We start from the raw sequence: 19806 nt of genomic DNA, 5'->3' as shown, positions 1-19806 counted from the left end.
AGGGAGGGAGACAGGCGGAGTGGCGTGTGTGTGTGCGTGTGTCCCAGTGTGTGTGTATGTGTGTGTGCGCCTGCCTGGCTCTAGAGCAGACAAAGGCGGCGGCGGCGGAGAGGAGGACAGGGTCAGGGAACAAGAAGAAGAAGAAGAAGAAGGAGAAACGGGGACACTCACAAGGCTTTCGGCTTGTTTTTATATTTATATAATATTATTTAACACACAGACACACTTCAACCTCCTCCTCCTCTTCCCGCATGGACATGTGGTCATCATCATCATCATCATCATAGAAGCCACGACGGGACGAAGAAGAGGAACCGGGCGGCGACACAAAGCCAAGGGGACTGACTCTCTCATCAGACAGCAGGAGGGGATCTGGGGTAGGAAGGATTTAGCACCCATAGCAGCACCCACACTGTCCTGTTTGCGTCTTCTCCTCCCAACGCCCCCCCAGACAGCCTTAGTGTGTGTGTGTTAGCTCCTAGTAGCTAGTAGTGTGTCTACTAGCCTCCTCGTCTCCTCTGGATGTGACCATCCTTCATCTAGCATCCAACCAGAACATTATCCACAAAGAACCAGACTGACTGAGGAGAAGACCCTCACTGAGGGACTGAGAGAGAGGGGGACAGATCGGGGTAAGTTGTGGTTCTAAGGGGGGGGGGGTCGGGGGTCCTATACTGGGGGGGGGTTTGGGCTTGGTTTGGGGGGGATATTTCCTGGGTTGGGTCCTTTTTTATTTAAATTCAGAAGGAAAAGGGTGAGAAAGTGTGTGTTTGTGCGGCTGCTAACCTGCTAACAGCAGCTAGCATCGCTACTTCCAAACAAAGGGGTCGACAACGTGACTGAGTGGAGCTGCTAGCCTGGTGCTGCTGCTAGCTCTGCTGCTGCTCTGTCTGAGGAACATCACAACACACACACCTCATTACAAAGTAGGATTGTTATTTTAAAACGGTTTTCCATGTAAGTCGGGAGGGTCGGTGCTTTCCGTTTAGAATAGAAGATTATTTTTGTTTTTATTTTGAAGTGGGACTTTATTTAGAGGAATTACAGAAGAAGGGCAGCGACATAACAGACCAGACAACAGACCAGACAAAAGCTTGGGCGCCTAAAACCCTCCAGTATTAATTTATTCTATGGTTATGTTAGATGATGAGGAAACATGACACACCTAATGTATTTAACTGTGAGATGGCTGCTAATGGAACCAAATGGACCCGTTTTGGGTTCATTTGTAGCCAACCCAGATTGAGTCACAAAAGGATAAACAAACAGATTGTAGTTTTTTTGGGAGGGGTTTACTGTATTAACTGTTCTTTGTGTTGTTGTTGTTTTTCCAGAGGGTGTGTGTGAGTGAGTGAAAGGAGTTCCAGGGAATCATAGTTTTAGCTCCATAGATGTGAATCCACGGGCGTGTGTGTTATCCTATCCTTTACTACGATGCCCAGCCCGCTTTTCCACCCGGACATCATGGACCACGACATGGTGGTCAGCAGCCAGCACAACGGGGTCGGGGGTCTGCCCCGCGCGAGGAGGAGGGGTGGACTCGGACCAGGAGTCGTCCCGCGACGAGGACCAGCTCCACCATCACCACCACCACCATCACAGCCACCACCACCACAGCCATCACCACCACCAGGACGCCCTGCGCTTCGCCCTGGACCAGCTGTCCCTCATGGCCCTGGACAAGGTGGACCAGTGCGGCGGCGTGGTGGTGGACCCCCTGGACGTGGGGGTCCCCAAGGGGGGCCGACCCCCTCCGAGAACGGCGGCGGCGGAGGTTACGTGGACCTCCAGATGCTGGACTCCAGCATCATCATCACCAGGGCGGCGGCGGGTCGAGGGACTTCGCCGTCCTCCTGCTCCCCGTCCCCCGAGTACTACGGCTCGGGGTCCGGGCGCGGAGGAGGAGGGGGGGTCTACCACCACATGGCCGGCTCCCATCCCATGCTCCACGGAGGTGGAGGAGGAGGACCCCCGCCCGGACCCGGAGGGGAACAAAGCTCGTCCTCGGTGCTGTGCAGCCGGAAGATAAGTGTCAACATGACTGAGTGCGTCCCCGTGCCCAGCTCCGAGCATGTGGCGGAGATCGCTAGGGCGGACAAGGTAAGAGGAGGAGATCAGTGCTTTGTTGTGGTGTGTGTGTGTTTGTTTTTTTTTGGTTGGAAAACGTGGTTTTGTTTATGTACAACTCGCCAAATGGACCCTTAATGGGGGTCTGTCACCCTGAGAGTTTACACTCTGACTATTGATTGATTGAAATATTCTATTGACGAATTTTAGTACAAACAGTACAAGGAGTTAAGAAAAAAAACGCCAAATGGATGATGATATATACAACAACAAAAAAGCCAGAGGGTTGTTTCCACTGTCGGTCCATTAAACATTCAGCACTCAAAACAGCTGGAGCAAAAACAACAACACGGAGCAGCAACAGACAACGATAAATGTGTCTTTAAAATTGTATATATTGATATATATGTTTTAAATATATCAATTTTTACAGTGAAAATCGGGATCCAATAAAAATGTCTCCTGTGTGTCAAATTTGTGGGGGTCCTTGAAACCCCAAAAAGGTTGAAAATCACTGGCTCCAGCTGAACGGGATGTGATGGAAGCGGTGTGCTTCTTTGTTTGGGTTGGTGGGTGGCTGAGGAGGAGGAGGAGGGGGGAGGTCTGGGTTGGGTTGGTGTGGGGGGGTTTATGCCACCATGGGCCAGGTGTTGTTGTGGTCGTGGGTGGAGGGTTCTGGACCTTGGCACTGGTGGTGGTGGTGGTGGTGGTATTGGTGGGCTCTTGCATAATGTGGTGGGTAGTCCCTAAAAATAAATAAAAGGCCATGCCTCCTGTATCTTGTTATGTGTCACTGAAACAGCAGCAGTCTATATTGTGTAGACAATGGTGTGTGGATGTGTAGTTCATATGAGTGGAGAGAGGAGAGGAGAGGAGAAGGGAGGGGGAGGGTCAGAGACAGACAGACAAAGCACTGGATTCATGTCGGGGGAGTCTGGACATGTCTAGCAGAGCAGTCTGTCTGCTGCTCGGTGCTCTGTCTGTCTGCTTGGTGCTCTTTCTGCTCTACAGACAGACAGACAGACACACTGTCTGTCTGTCTGTCTGTCTGTCTGTCTGTCTGCTTGGTGCTCTCTCTGCTCTGCAGACACACAAAAGAAACACCAACCAACCACATAGTATTTTAAACGGGACCTTTTTTTTAATCATATCCGGATCCACAACAACCGAGCCTGGTTGTGTTTCCTCCAGGGAAGGGAAGAGGGAACCACAAAAAAAGTGTCACTTCTTTTAGTAGTGACACCGGGGGGGTCCGGGACCCACCACCGACCAACCAACCAGGGGTCGGGTCGGTCCCCCTAAAAATATGGGACGCTTCTCTTAGCCTTTGGGGGGGGGGGGGGGGGGGGGGGGGCTGTAACAAGAGAATGTACAAATGGAACCGAATGGATTCGTTTCCATTTGTACATTCTCTTGAGTTGGATAAGATGATGGATAAAATGGTATCGAATAGTAATGGGGGGGGGGGGGGGGGGGGGTTGTTGTTGCGCCGATGGATCGAAGGCAGACGGCCGGCAGACACAGACACACACACACACACACACACACGGTCGGGGCGGTGTTAACACGCCCTGCACCCAGCCTGTGTGTGTGTGGGGCTGTCTGCTCAGCTCAGCTCCTGCTCAGCCGGCATAACGTTTTTTTTATAATAAAACTAGCACAATCTTACACATATTATATATGATAAATGATTATAATAATGTGTTATTTTAGTGTTTATTAGCAGGTTAGCTGCAGGTTTCATTGTTCTCTTTGTTTAAAAAGCCATGCTGCTGCTTCCCACCATGATGACATCACCACCCTGCGTCCTATTGGCTGCACCGCCTTAAAGGCACGGCGACCTCATTATGTATTCTAATTTACTGACAACAAATAATATAATTATAATAATATAATTATAAATAATACAAATATTCAGTTGCCTATATTGTGTATTGTAATAAAAATATACACTATTATGCATTGATTATGCATTGTAATATTATGTAATGATGTATAATATATTTATTTATTTTAATATATTCATTACAATTTAAATATTTAAAAAATATATATAGTATAGTTTAATTTACAGATATATATTGTATGCCATATTGTATGGCATAGTACATTTTTTTTCTCATAATAGTACCTATCTGATAGTGGAAAAAAAGAGATCTACAAGTACATAGATGTGTCCCAAATGTGACACGTTAGCTTGTAGATCTGTACTTGGATTATATGAGTGAAATCTTCAGGTTGTGTTCAGTGTTTACAAGCATATTATTATGACATGAGAACACATGAATGTAGATTTGGTAGTTAATGTAGCCACTGTGTTTACCTGCTGCCGTTATAGATGACAAACCTTTATTGGTCCTACTGAGCTGATATAAGAGTAGAATGTGATGATAATAATAATAAACTGTTCGGCTGTCACCATGTACGTCCAAGTCATAGTACATAATATGCATCTATTTAGTTTAATTCATTAAGGCAGTGATTCTCAAACTTTTTCATGTCAAGGACCCCCAAATTAATATTTATTAGGGGATACATATATACTGTATATTATAATATATGTAAGTATATGTATCTTAAAATATTTTGTGCCAGGGACCGCCATACAAGATGTGTTGTTAAAATGTTTCACACACACACAAATGTTTCTTTTTGTTTTTCGTGATTTTTTTTCTCCAGCTCACAATGCGTTGTGCATGAGCTTGTAGATCGGCTTTTTTTAGCCAATGTATGTTGGGTAAAAAATGTTGCTGCTATATTAACACATTTTGCTGGGGACCACCTGGAACCCCCCCCCCCCCCCCCCCAAGGACCCTGGGGGTTACATTACTTTATGTAGGGAATCGGTAATTGTAGTAGTCAGGATGGGTAATGGACACTAGCCAATTATATTTTCTATTCTATCGGCCTCTTTGGCAGGTAAACGACTATCCTTTGGGGGTTCCTACAACTTCCTACTCGATTTGATAAAATCTGGTTCAGCTTATAAAATAGCACAGTTGCTTCCATTTTTAAACTATCAGCTCCCAGGGGACAACATAGGTGTTTTCCTGCTTCTATCCATGTGTTTTTATTTATTTATTACAAAATCAACAGTTTAACGTGATGTATGGGGTGGTTCTCAAACATGTTCATGTCAGGAACCCCTAAATGGTTACGTATGTATTTGGCCACAGACCTCCATCTGAAAATATTTTGTGCCGGGCACAAAATATGTTCGCCTCAGGTCTTACCCATTAAGACCTGAGGCGATTTCTTACATTTTTTTCTAAATCCTAACAGTTTTTTGAAAAAAAATCCCAAAATTTATTTTTCAAGATTTTTCAAAAATAGCAGATCTACAAGCTCATAGCGCGGCACTCGGTGCCGCGCTATAAGCATGTATATCTGCTATTTTTGAATAGCCAAAGAAATATAAAGTGATACAGATGCGTTCCAGGTCTCAATGGGTAGCCAATCAATCAACAACATTTGTTTCAAAGACGTGTTGTTTCAAGTAGCCAAAGTATAAAATAGGATTAAAGTGGTTAAAACTAATAATCCAAATTTGTATTACATGTTCTCATTTTGCTGGGGACCCCCTGGAAACCCCATCAAGTACCCCTGGGTGTCCCCTGGCCCTACTTTGATAACCACTGACGTAATGAAACACTTTTGTTTATTTATACGGATCCCCGTTAGCTGACGCCTTAACGTCAGCTAGTCTTATCTCGGGTCCATCGGATCTAGTCTATTTTTACCTATTATTTGCCCCAGAATGGAGTTGCTAGGTAAATACAAGCGGTTTAGTGGTCGGGGCCGAGTGGAATAAGTATGAATATTTGAGCAGTAAGTTATATCATTATAAAAAGTGTTTCCGTTTAGGATTCTGGGTGTTAACCCCATTAAGACCTGAAACGCATCTGTGTCACTTTAGATTTCTTTGGCTATTCAAAAATAGCAGATATACAAGCTCATAGCGCGGCACAAGCTTGTAGATCTGCTATTTTTGAAAAATCCTGACAATTTGTGCAAATCTTTGAATATACATATTTTTTTAAGCAAACATTTTTTAGCTCAAATCTTTGCAATTCTGGAAGGTCCCTGGAACAACATATTTTGAGGTGGGGGTCCGCAGCCAAAATACATATCATTTTGGGGGTCCTTGACATGAAAAGGTTTGAGAACCACTGATTATAGCAACATACGTTTTTTTCAAAAAACTGTTAGGATTTAGAAGACATTTGTAGAATCCCCCAGAAGCAAAGATTTGAGTTACAAATGTTCGCCTTAAAAAACATACATTCAAGGATTTGCACAAATGTTCACGATTTAAAAAAAATAGCAGATCTACAAGCTCATAGCGCGGCACTCGGTGCGGCGCTATGAGCTTGTAGATCTGCTATTTTTGAATAGCCAAAGAAATCTAAAAATGACACAGATGCGTTTTCCCGGTCTAAAAGGGTTAAATGGTGAATGTGAATCAAACATGAGAGCCTGGCCCTCTTGGGAAATAATGATTTGAGCTTGTAGATCTGCTATTTTTGAAAAAAATAGTTTTTTTTCCCCAAAAAACGGTTAGGATTTAGAAAACATTTTTAAGAATCGCCTCAGGTCTTTAATGGTTTAATAACTCTTATGTAATGCATGTATTTCGTTCGTCTCGTTCACTTTTTTAGGTTGTAAGATCAAGGCCCTGCGTGCCAAGACCAACACCTACATCAAGACCCCGGTGAGGGGCGAGGACCCCGTGTTCATCGTGACGGGGCGCAGGGAGGACGTGGAGATGGCCAAGCGGGAGATCGTGTCGGCGGCCGAGCACTTCTCCATGATCCGGGCCTCCCGGTGCAAGGCCGGCGCCGGCACAGGAGGGCCCGGGACCGGAGCCGCAGGAGGAGGAGGAGGAGGGGGGTCTCTACCGGGACCCCCACACCTCCCCGGACAGACCACTATTCAGGTACATACCACTACTGCTGTATATATGACCACCATACAGGTAGCCCCCCTGCACATACCACTACAGTGGTTCTCTATTATTATTATTGACTTAAACCAGGGGTCTTCAACGTTTTCAGGCCAAGGACCCCCTAGCTGAGAGAGAGAGATGAAGCAGGGACCCCCTCTATATTGTATAAAATTGTGTTTCAGATAAAACCTTTTTTGTTCTCTCGGTCTGCTCTTTTTTCCCCTCTACACCTCTTTGCCGAAAATAGCCGATCTACAAGCTCACAACGCCTCGCGCTGCGAGGCGTTGTGAGCTTGTAGATCGGCTATTTTTGGCTTAAGTTCTCCTTAGAAAAGGGATATTAGGTTTCAAGTGGTTATTGGAAACAAGACCGCAAGGACTTTCATGAACGACCTGTTAAAAGACCCCTGACTTAAACAATATAATTATTGAGATAACAAAAACATATATAATTATTGAGATAACAAAAACATTTCTAGTTTTTTTTAATGTATCTCTTAAAGGACGACTTCACCCATTTTCTTCGTCTTCATATAATTGGTCCTCACTAATGCTCATGATAATATGGAACCATTTTTGTCTACACCGTCCATGTCTCAGAGGAGGGGCTGTGGACAGTTCAGAAACCGTCTACCAGTGACATCATCGATGGGGAATCCAAGCTAATAGAAACTACAGGCTTTCTATTCCTGGAAAGTTAGCATGCTATAATGGAAGCCATTGTTCTCGCGTTAATAAAATTGAAATATTGAAGAGGGAAAAAAAAACCATCCTAACGATGATGGTAGACGGGTTTCTGAAGTGTCCACAGCCCTCCTATGAGACACAGACTGAGTAGAAAAAAATGACACCATTTTATCAGGAGCACTAGTGAGGATCTGTTATATGAACATAGGTTAAAAAATGGGTGAAGTCGTCCTTTAACGAGGTGTGATTAGAGTATATCAAAGATTTGCTTTTTCAATGAATCAAATAATCGAGATTGTATGTTGTTTTCTTTGTGGCGGGTGGGGGGGGGGGGGGGGGGGGGGGGGCTACAAGCCAATCTGCAAGCTCACAATGCCTCGTCGTGAGCTTGCCTTGTAGATCTGCTATTATGAAACAAATATTATTTTATGTAATCAGTTCAATTGATTATTTCAACATTAACCGTTGTGCTTGAATCAAAAGCCGTAACACTGCATCCTCTTTAACCTAAACCCTGTTGTGCAGAAATGTCTCTCAGCTAATTAAAGCCATAATTAGCCTGTACAACACAGGGACACATTGTTGTGTGGATGAGAAGGCTCATTCAGTGATATAAATATCAACACATGAACAGAATAGCTTCTCCACCAAAAGTACAGAAATAGCAGTGACTGGAGAAAATGTTTTTATTCTCCAGCTCACTGTACCCCCTAGCGGTGTGTAGAGGCACTACAGGGGTACCTGAGATGAGGTGGAAAATGGACATTTTTATTATTTTAAATTAAAACATTGATAAAAAAAGGACCCCAAACTTGCGCATTTGTAAAGAATTAAATCAAATTATAAAAATAAAACTTGACTAGCACAACAGTTCTTAAAAATAAAGTGATGCTTATTTGCTGTTATGCTTTGAACATATTGTCCAAATATGAAATGCTATGGCCACAGTTTAGAACACATTTGCTCAGGAAGCCAAAAAGTTACTTGACTCAGTTCTTTGATAGAAGGGTAACACTTCACAACAGATGAATTATTTAATATTATAAATAGTGTTATTTGCTGAATGTGTATGAGGTTTGTTTGCATTGTTAATGCTTGTTAACATTGGAGTAAAACAGACCTATTTTTTAAATTTTATTTATGATGGGCAGAGAAAGTTCCAAACGAAAATCAAATCAAACTGTAGTTTATGTTAAAAACACTCCCAGATTGGGCCCTTAATTGAATCAGTCAGCTATATACTTAATTGACCGGAGTCCTCCCAGGGCTCTGTACTTGGTCTGATCCTTTATTCCCATTTCATCAAATATTTTTGCCAAAAATTGCTGATCTACCAGCTCACAACACAACGTGTTGTGATCTATTGTTTTTTACCAATTGTTTGCCCCAGAATAGAGATGTTAGGTAAATACAAGTGTATGGAATAGCATCTGTTTTAAATCCAAGATTGATTTATTCCAGGGGTCTTCAATGTTTTCAGGCCAAGGACCCCCTAGCTGAGAGAGAGATGAAGCAGGGACCCCCTCTATATTGTACAAAATTGTGTTTCAGATACATTTTTGCTGCTCTTTTTTCCCTCTACACCTATAACTCTTAGCCAAAAATAGCCGATCTACAAGCTCACAACGCCTCGTGCTGAGAGGCGTTGTGAGCTTGTAGATCTGCTATTTTTGGCTAAATTTCACCTCAGAAAAGTGATGCTAGGGGTCAAGTGTTTAATGTTAAAAAAAAATCATATCACACAAAGATTTGACGGACCCTCTGTAGTAACTCTGTGGACCCCCTAGGGGTCCCGGACCCCCTGTTGAAGACCCCTGATTTAGTTAGTCTTCAACTGAGGGTTGGTCCAGATGATGAGTCGTGTGTTTGGCTGTGTCTCCAGGTGCGGGTGCCCTACAGAGTGGTGGGTTTGGTGGTCGGGCCGAAGGGGGCCACCATCAAGCGCATCCAGCAGCAGACCCACACCTACATCGTGACGCCCAGCCGGGAGAAGGACCCGGTGTTCGAGGTGACCGGCATGCCCGAGAACGTGGACCGCGCCCGGGAGGAGATCGAGACCCACATCACGCTGCGGACGGGGGCCTTCGTGGACCTCCAGGGAGACAACGACTTCCACAGCAACGGCACCGACGTCAGCCTGGAGGGCCTGGGCGCACTGAGCGGCGGGCTGGGGGCGGCGCTGTGGTCCAGGGCCACCAACCATCACCCTGCCGCCGCCGCTCCTCCTCCCCCTCCTCCCCCTCCACCTCCCCCTCCCATGGCCATGCATCACTCGTCCTCCAGCAGGAAGCTGTCGGCCTCCGCCTCCACCTACCACGCTGGTACCGCGCACAACGGCGCTCTGAGCTCAGACGGCTACAGCGCCTCCCGCAGGGCCACGGAGGGAGGCAGCCCCACCAGCCCCTTCAGCACGGGCTCCAGCAGCGCCGGAGGAGGAGGCGGAGGAGGAGGTTTCACCTTCGGGGGAGACTCTACCCCGGGGCTGCCCTCCTCCGAGGAGCTGGGCTTCGAATTCAGCGCCTCCAACATCTGGGCGCCTTTCGTGAACGGCGGCGGCGGCGCGGGCGGCAAGACGGCCAACCCCTCCTCCTCCTCTTCCTCCTCCCAGCAGCAGCAGCCGCTTCGCCGCAACAGCAGCGGCCTCAGCGGCGGCGCCATCACCCCGCGCCTCTCCCCCACGCTGCCCCAGGACGCCGGCGTGGGACCCATGGATCACCCGCTGGCCCGCCGGGCCCAGAGCGACCCCCTCAGCACCCTCTCCTGGCTGCAGTCCGGCGGCGCGGGGGGCGCCGGCTCCTTCTCCGGGGCGTCCAGCTCCAGCTCCGGAGGGTCGTCCACCGGCTACTCGTCGTGCTCGGCCTCCTCCCTGCCCGGCGGCTCGCCCACCGACTCGGAGGGAGGCAGCAGCGGGATGGCCCTCAGCGCCACCATGCTGGGCCGGCTGAAGGCCGCCGGCCTCCAGCCCACCGGCGGCCCGGTGGGGGTGGGCGCGGGGCCGGGCCTGGTGGGCATCGGCCCCACCGGCGCCATCATCAACAGGGACTGCTTCGTGTGTTTCGAGAGCGAGGTGACGGCGGCCCTGGTGCCCTGCGGCCACAACCTGTTCTGCATGGAGTGCGCCGGGCAGATCTGCCAGTCGTCGGAGCCGGAGTGCCCCGTGTGCCACACTCCTACCACACAGTGCATCCGCATCTTCTCCTAATGCGAGGGGAGGGGCTGTCATGTGAGTGGTGGAAAGGGCAGGGAGGGGGACGCAACTGAAGTCGTCCTACTGTCAGAGACATATTTGGGGGCTCGTCCGAGCTGCTGTGGAGGAGCAGATGGAAGGACTGACCCTCACACACATAGGACGGACCGTAATAAATGCATTAATAACAGATGATGACACTATATGGATGTTGATTTATTGCTAATAACTATGTCAAGATTAATAATAATAATAATTACAATAATAATAATGACTTATTTTCTGAGTGAAGACCATTGAAACTGGACTGCCGAGGCAGAAGCTGTGGGGCTACGGACGGTCTCACAATGTTGACTCGCGGAAGGAAACCAGTGTCTTATCTTTATTCAGGCCTTCGTTTTGGACCTGGTCCGGGTCTGCACAGCTCCACATAGTCCAGTCTGCTGACCGGCCGGTCTCTCTCTCTCTCTCTCTCTCTGTCTGTCTCTCTATCTCTCTCTCTCTCTCTCTCTCCGTTCTGTTCATTCTGGCTTCTTCAAGATTTCTTATCTGCCTGCTTTCACTCACAAAGCCTTTTTCCTTTGGACTCTTTTTGTACTTAGCAGATATTTTTCGACAAAGCCGCACTAGGCCTGTGCACTTTTCTACTCATTTTTTTGTTTTCTTCTCGTGTTCTTGGGCGGGACCGACGCAGGTGTTGAAACGGCGCTCTGGCGCGGTCGGTCCTGCTCTCCTCTCATACTGTTGTTGTTGTGTGTGAAACATTAAGCTGTTGTTCCTTCATCTTGGGACTTGTTTAGCCACTTCAGTCCTAAACACTTTGTCGTATGGCGAGTAGCGAAAATAGCCGATCTGCAAACTCTACAAATGCTTCGCACCACGACATGTTGTGAGCTCGCAGATCGGCTATTTTTTTGCTATTTATTCAAAATGTTGGCCTATAAAAGACACAAATAGGTTGTAAGTGGTTAAAACGTTACGTCAGGAGCCTATCAGACCAATATATATATACCCGAGGAACCTCTAAAGGATTATCGCTGTTTTTATTTTTTTATTGCCACACAAATATGAACAAATTTTAGTCTACCATTAATTCTAAATGAATGGGGAGCAATAGGAGAAAGAGGAATGTAATTCGTACGTTCACTAAAATCACCTTAAAAAAAACAATAACATTCTTTTTTTGTACACTAAACTTTGACCTCCCCCAAAAAAATGTCAAGCAACGCTGTGAAACCCTTTGGCTCTTCGTTAATTATCATTTTTAACGACTGGGAAAAACTTGATTTAATATAATGTTTGAAGGAATGTGTATGAGGTCAGTTTCTCTTATTCCTTTGGTCTGCCTGACAATCTATCTGCATCTCTCTTCTTAGTTTTTTTTGATTGGTTGAGCCCAGTGTTGCGCTCACTTATATGTGTGTGTGTGTGTGTGTGTGTGTGTGTGTGTGTGTATGTGTGAGAGTCGGGGTAGATTTGAATGCACAGCCATGTGTTAGATCATAGTGATAGTTATATGATTCCTACATGATGAGACATTGGTTTGTCTAGATAGATGACCGAGGTCATTGAGGTTCTGGGGTTTCTAATCCCGCTGTACCTCCATTGAAATCCTCAGAACGAAGGGAAGCAAATCCACCTATCCATCCATCCTATAGGACACTTATTCTCCCCTCTGTCCTTCTCTGGACCCCCTCCTCTGTCAGTCTGTTACACTTAGATAGGTTGATCCAGTGTTTTTAAATAGTTTTTTGTACTCTTTAACTGACTTGTCAAAAGTAAGTGTGTGTGTGGCTTTATGGTATGTTTTTGAAGTGTGGGCTAAAGGAAAAAAACGGGGGGGTTTCTTTACGCGATGTCTCACACACGTTGAATGTCTCGTCCAGGAGGAGGGGTCTTAGTTAGTTGACGGGAGATGGCAGCCGCCCCCCCCCCTTCTGAAATGGTGGGTTACGACGCGGGGCTGGAGTTTAGTGAGCCGTCTTTTTCATGCACTGCAACCCCCCCTCCACTCCCCCCCACCCACCCTCGCCCCTCTAAATGAAAAGAAAAAAAAACAGAAAAGAAAGAAAAAAAGACATCTCTGTTCTTGTTTTTAGTTTCTTTTGTATGTTTCTTTTTTTTTTGTCTTCCACCCCCCCCCCAACTTAACACAGCCAAGCTGTATGGCACTCTCTCAAATGGCCCCCTCGTCTGCCCCATAGAGCTGTACTCTTTGGCCCCGAATCAAGTGCACTATATGGAGGAGAAGTCATTCTGAGACTCGTCCTGTGTTTTTTTTTCATTATAGCGCAAAACGGGAGCGACTCATCTCATGAGCCTGTTGGCGCGCAAAACCCGTCGGATTTGTATTTTCCGTGTTTTCGTGTATTTCTAAAAAGTGTGAGTTGGTTCGCATTTACCTGCCTCCTTTTTTTTTCTTTGGTGTGTTTTGTTTTTAAATAACGTATGGCTTGGACATGTCGGTGTGATGATGGTTTAAATGGTTGTCGTCGTCGTCAGTATGTAGCCCTTTATTTTTGAACATTTAAAAACCAACAGGAATAATCTCATCGAATCGAGAGACAAAGCCATGACGACGGAATCGAATCAAGGAAAAAAAAAACGCAAAACGACTTTGACGCTTAAGGGCTTCCTATGACTGCACAGACATTGCATTTTCTCGAGCTTCTCATTGGTACAACACGATAGCCAGAATAATCAAATATAATCCTTTTTATGGCAGCTAGTAGCTAGGTCATCCAGGGCTTCCAGACACTTTGTCGTGTTCCAATCCCAACAGCTGCAGAATGTGTTGCTTCTTATTTATTTGTCCTGTTCGCCGACTGGTCTACTACACCTGGTCTAACACCTGCACACAGGTGTTCAACCGGGTCCTCTTTAGGTCATACAGATCCTGTGAATAAAAGTACGGGCGCCAAATGCCTCATTTAATGCTCCGTCGTGAAGCGAAGATATTAAATGAGGTCCGGGCGGGGCGCTATTCAAAAATGCATTTAGTTTCCCTCCCTTGATGTAATCGCAGATCGGAAAAGGATCAGGTTTTTTTTTGTTTTTCCACGTTAAGGGGAGGAAGGAGGATGCCTCCGACTTAGAGTAGACGATTGTCTCCCTGGCTGCGGAGTTGAAACGAAATGACAAAAAAAACAACAACAACAAAGAAACTTAATGGGAAGATGCTGCTGCTGTTAATGGTGCTACAACCCCGGCCTAAACGGTTAAACTTGTTAGCTTGTGTGCTTCTCCTCCTCCAGATGCCTGACTGTAGATTTGCTACTTTTGGTGTGCGAAGGGGCGGGGCAGCCCCTCCCTCTTCTTCTTCTTCCGACACACGGCTAATCTAATAAGTGGCTGTCCTGGTTTAACACTGCAGCGGTGTTGAACGGTTCTGGCCCCCACAAGGCAGGCAGGCAGGCAGGCAGGCAGCGCAGAGAGAAACATGCCTGGGAGCTGGTCCCGCAAGGCAGGCAGCGCAGAGGGAAAACATGCCTGGGAGCTGTGATTAGTGGTCTCTTCTCACAGAGACTAGCCTATGGTGCTTTTTGGTGCAACTCCCTACTGAGACACACTGAAGAACAAACAGGATCTGCTAGTTGTTGTAATGCTAGCTAGTGCAGGGCCTAAATCCCCCCCCCCCCCCCCCCCCCAACCTGGCCGACGATAGTCCTTCCAGTGCACTGTGTTCCTCGCTCCTGCTGCCCCCGTGTGGGACTGTTGACGTAGGGCTGGGCGATGAGGCTTCAAATCGATATCGCCATTATGTCGATTACGATTAACCACTTGAAACCCTGTAGTACTTAGTTAAACTGAAACGAATTTGGGTGTCAACTGTACTCGGACCGCTTTTTTCTGCCTACACCAAATCTTTTCGCCAAAAATCTTAAAGCTCAAAATGAGTCGCATTTTGAGCTTGAAGATCTGCTATTTTGGCGTATATGGATGTCGGGGGTTCCAGTGGTTAATGAAAGATTATTGAACAAACTAGTGAAAGTCATTGTACAACGAAGTATAATGCAGTGTTAAGTGGTTAATGGGACTAATTGATTTGCTCGATTATTAAAAGAAAATCGGTTAGAACTTTTTACGTGTCAATTCGCTGATGTATAAAAAGAAGAAAAAACCTGCTTCGAAAAGCAGAAAAAACCTACGCGAGCCAGATTAAGTTGGATATTGGGTCTAAATATCGGTTTCTCAAGATATTTTTGATGAATTGCCCAGCCCTGATGTCACGTTTAAAATTGGCAATCCACCCTGGCCGACGCTGGGGGTCTGATGTCAAATGTTGCATCCTGCAGACTGGCATCATCATCAGATGCAGAGTGTGTGCGCGAGTGCGTGCGTGTGTGTGTGCGAGAGGTTTCTAATGACTGTCGCTCAAAGTCTGCATCGAGGTCGATTCTTCTAAAGCCTTTCTGCTAACTGTCCCAAGTCTTCTTTATTTAAAAGTTTAATTTTATTCAAGAAATGGAAGGTGTCGAACATGCCAGGTGAATCTAAAGTAGATTCTGGTGTTGCACCACGATACCTCTGGCCAACCAGAGACAGTTTTAGGGTAATGTACAGTAGCTTAATTGTTAAAAAACTTTTAAAATAAAAAACCCACAAAAACAAAAAAAGAAAAGGTACAAATATTCTCATACTGACTGCTGATTTTTTTTCCCTTTTTTTAAAAAGCTGAACTTATCCCCCCTCCCCCGTTCCCTCTGTAAGGTTTTGAAAACAGGGTTCCTTGAGGCATGCTAGCCAGTGACCTCTGACATTTTGTTTTGTTTTTTGTTTTCAAGACAAAGCGGGGTGCGTAAAGGTCGGCGCCAATTCGGGGGGAGGGGGATCGTTCCTCCCTCAAGCCTCCCGCTTGTCTGTTTTTTGCTTTAATTCTTTTTGTATGCAGAACCAAAATGAAAAACGTCAGCAAACTTTTAAGGTTTCAGGCCTTGACCTGTATTGTGTGTAAATACCCTGAATACAATCATTTGGGATCGCGTTTTTCAAAAAAAAGTTTAAAAAGGACTTAATTGAAGATAAGTGTAGTTTTTAAGAACATGTATCATTATTTGTAAGTTAACCATCTGCATGTCTTCAAGCCACCAGGCATTAGCTAATAATTTTTAAGAGGAAAGAAGGAAAGAAAAATAAAGACAAAAAAAAACACTTTTTACACATTTTATTTTTACAATTTTATTTGCATACCTAAATATCCCAGACAATAATGTGACCCTTTTTTTTTTATTACTTCAAATTAATTTTATTTTCCTTTTTTTGTTTTGGTTTTAAATTTCTTTATTTCCTGTGTACAACATATAAGCAATTTATAACAAAATGAGAAAAAAATTATTGAAGAAATTTTAAAATTGAAATATATTTTATTTGAAAGTTTATGGACCTTTTAACCGTGAGCCGGGAAAAAAATTGTATAATGGTATAATTTCAGCTGACTTGACGGTTATGAGATATGTATCAAGAGTTTTATTTTTTATGCTTCTTTAATAAAATCTTGTTTTTTGTTTTCTTTTGTTTCATTTTTTTACTGTAAAACAATAATCCACTTGTGTCTGTCTTTATTTCTGGCAAGTTTGGAAGATGCCTTTTTTACAATTGACCACATGGTGGCGGTATAGTCATGTCCGAAGCAGAACCTCCAGTCACATAATGCAGTTATTCTCAACCTGTGGGGGTCCATTAAATTGACAATTTAACAAACTATATTATAAAAACGTCACATTGACCAAATTGTCAAATTACACAATAAAGTGGCCGATCTACCCATGGTGCAACTCGTACAATTCCAAGTGTTTATCAGGGTTGGTGGTCCCCAGTTCCAATAGGATTATTTTGGTTCAACATCCAAGGTTTCCACCCGACAGCGCCAAAAGTACATTTACACATACTTGAGGTCAAGTTTGAGGAGCTATTAAGTATTACAAAAAAAGAGATTATACTTCATACTAGCTCTGGTCCTCTTAGCCTGTAGTTCCTCAGGAACTCCACTGTCTAGGCTAATGGACCAGAGCTAACTTCATACTATAATTCACAGGCAAATTAACTTTTTACTCCACTTCAACTATATGGCAGTGACAAGTTACTTTGGAGATTTTGATTATTATTCCAAAATATGTACATTAACCAATTAAGACCAGGTTTAAGCTCACAACTGAAACCTTGAGGTATTTTTTACTTAACCGTACTGGAGTATTTGAGTACTAGTGGAGTACTTCTACTTTTATCAGGCTTTACTTACATAGGACCCATTTAAAAGTTAAAAGTAGCGATAAAATAGCCATATTTAATAATAACCAGTAATTACTATAAAGTATCTCTTTAAAATTGCATAGGAGACTGGAGTTTATCCAGACATAATATACATAAAGCGACAGTATAAGAGTAACATTCCCATTCTCAGAAAGAGGGTGTGTGTGCCAGAATCAAAGCTGGCTGCATATCAGTGAGGGGTCACACAAAAAGGGTGGAATCCCCCAAAACAGGAGAAATGGAAGAACAGGAGTTGTCCAGTAGTCCTTGGGCCAAACCCCAAAATCTCACATATCGCTACCACCTGGGATGGCAAATTCTAGTTGGGATTTTTTTATTCCTATACATCCCTAGATATTATTTTTGTATGATAGACCTTCCTGAGGCCCAGCTAAATTGGGGTTATCAGCTGCTAAAGTTACCACCCCCCATTGAAAAATGGCATTTTAGACACATGTGCATATCTTGGTATTGGCTCACGTTCAGGGCATATTACAATGTTTTATATTTTATGTTTGGTATCATTTTTAAGGGGACACTTTGAGCTTTCATTCGAGCCCTTTGGTGACTATGTATGATAAGTACAGTGGTCACTGGAGCTCTTCAAACCTTTAATAACCTTTTTTTTCTCACAATTTCCGCCTAAACCATATATTTTCTTTTAGTTCTGTGGCATCAAGAAACATCAGAGACACAAAACACAACAACTGGAATACTGACATGACCCTAAGGATTCAGGAAATGTATAATTTACCCATAGTATTTCATTCTGGGGTGGTCATTTTCAGCCTTATCTTAAACAAGCACTTTTTATGAGAAATAGACCGGTCAATAGGCTTATAAGAAAGAGTACCACTAAACCTCCCTAAACATTGATACAAAAGGGTTTTCAATTGATTCTGGTACCTTTAGGCATGCTTGAGAACATCCCAAATATCCAGGAAAATATACTTAGCAGAAAGGCATAATTTTCAAGATGCCATCCAAGATGGTCATGCAGTTCTGGGCAAGAACCATGCAGTGTTTTGCATGCAGTACAAATATGTAATTTCTGCCTATTGTAAAAAGGAGACCACTTCTAGGAGAGGAGACTGCATCTATAGCTGTATGAGACCACTGTACTGTATCTAGAAACCACTGTACTGTATACCACCACACTGTATCTATTGCTATCTGAGACCACTTTAATGTATCTAGAGACCACTGTATTGTGTATATATACCACTGTACTGCATCTATTGCTATATGAGACCACTGTACTGCATCTATAGCTATATGAGACCACTGTATTGCATCTAGACCACTGTGCTGCATCTATATCCCACTGTACTGAATCTATAAACCACTGTACTGCATATATAGACCATTGTACTGCATCTAAAGACCACTGTACTGCATCTATAGACTAGCTACTGTATCTATAGACTGCTGTACTGTATCGATAGACCACTGTACTGCATATATAGACCATTGTACTGCATCTAAAGACCACTGTACTGCATCTATAGACTAGCTACTGTATCTATAGACTGCTGTACTGTATCGATAGACCACTGTAGTGCATCTGTAGACCATGTAGTGCATCTGTAGACCCCTGTCGTGATCTGTAGACCCCTCTAGTGTGTCTGTAGACCCCTCTAGTATGTCTGTAGACTACTGTCGTGATCTGTAGACATCTCTGGACACCGATACTGCATCTGTAGACCCCTCTACTGCATCTGTAGACCACTCTAGTGCATATGTAGACCACTCTAGTGCATCTGTAGACTACTCTAGTGCATCTGTAGACCCCTCTACTGCATCTGTAGACCACTCTAGTGCATCTGTAGACCCCTCTACTGCATCTGTAGACCCCTCTACTGCATCTGTAGACCACTCTAGTGCATCTGTAGACCACTCTAGTGCATCTGTAGACCACTCTAGTGCATCTGCATCTGTAGACCACTCTAGTGCATCTGTAGACCACTCTAGTGCATCTGTAGACCCCTCTGCTGCATCTGTAGACCACTCTAGTGCATCTGTAGACCACTCTAGTGCATCTGTAGACCACTCTAGTGCATCTGTAGACCCCTCTACTGCATCTGTAGACCACTCTACTGCATCTGTAGACCCCTATACTGCATCTGTAGACCCCTCTACTGCATCTGTAGACCCCTATACTGCATCTGTAGACCCCTATACTGCATCTGTAGACCCCTATACTGCATCTGTAGACCCCTATACTGCATCTGTATATCACTGTAGTGCATCTGTAGACCCCTCTACTGCATCTGTAGACCACTCTACTGCATCTGTAGACCACTCTAGTGCATCTGTAGACCACTCTACTGCATCTGTAGATCACTCTAGTGCATCTGTAGACCCCTCTACTGCATCTGTAGACCACTCTAGTGCATCTGTAGACCCCTATACTGCATCTGTAGACCACTCTACTGCATCTGTAGACCACTCTACTGCATCTGTAGACCACTCTACTGCATCTGTAGATCACTCTAGTGCATCTGTAGACCACTCTAGTGCATCTGTAGACCACTTTAGTGCATCTGTAGACCACTCTACTGCATCTGTAGACCACTCTACTGCATCTGTGGACCACTCTACTGCATCTGTAGACCACTCTACTGCATCTGTAGATCACTCTAGTGCATCTGTAGACCACTTTAGTGCATCT

The 19806-nt window shown here is 44.7% G+C and overlaps 1 protein-coding gene across 1 annotated transcript; it reads left to right on the top strand.

The window, feature by feature from the left end:
- Positions 1–104: 104 nt before the first annotated feature.
- On the top strand, positions 105–16418 carry LOC311046096 (RNA-binding protein MEX3B). The gene is given in 7 exon segments (XM_084058221.1): positions 105–632; positions 1335–1506; positions 1508–1732; positions 1735–2088; positions 2091–2100; positions 6726–7003; positions 9582–16418. Coding segments are annotated over 6 exon segments (2259 nt in total). The 5' UTR covers positions 105–632; positions 1335–1434; the 3' UTR covers positions 10902–16418.
- The last annotated feature ends 3388 nt before the right edge of the window (positions 16419–19806 follow it).

This window comes from Gymnoscopelus microlampas, assembly GCF_963454915.1.
Source record: "Gymnoscopelus microlampas genome assembly, chromosome: 5".
In the NCBI taxonomy this organism is placed as follows: domain Eukaryota; kingdom Metazoa; phylum Chordata; class Actinopteri; order Myctophiformes; family Myctophidae; genus Gymnoscopelus; species Gymnoscopelus microlampas.
This window is presented reverse-complemented; position numbering and strand designations above follow the sequence as displayed.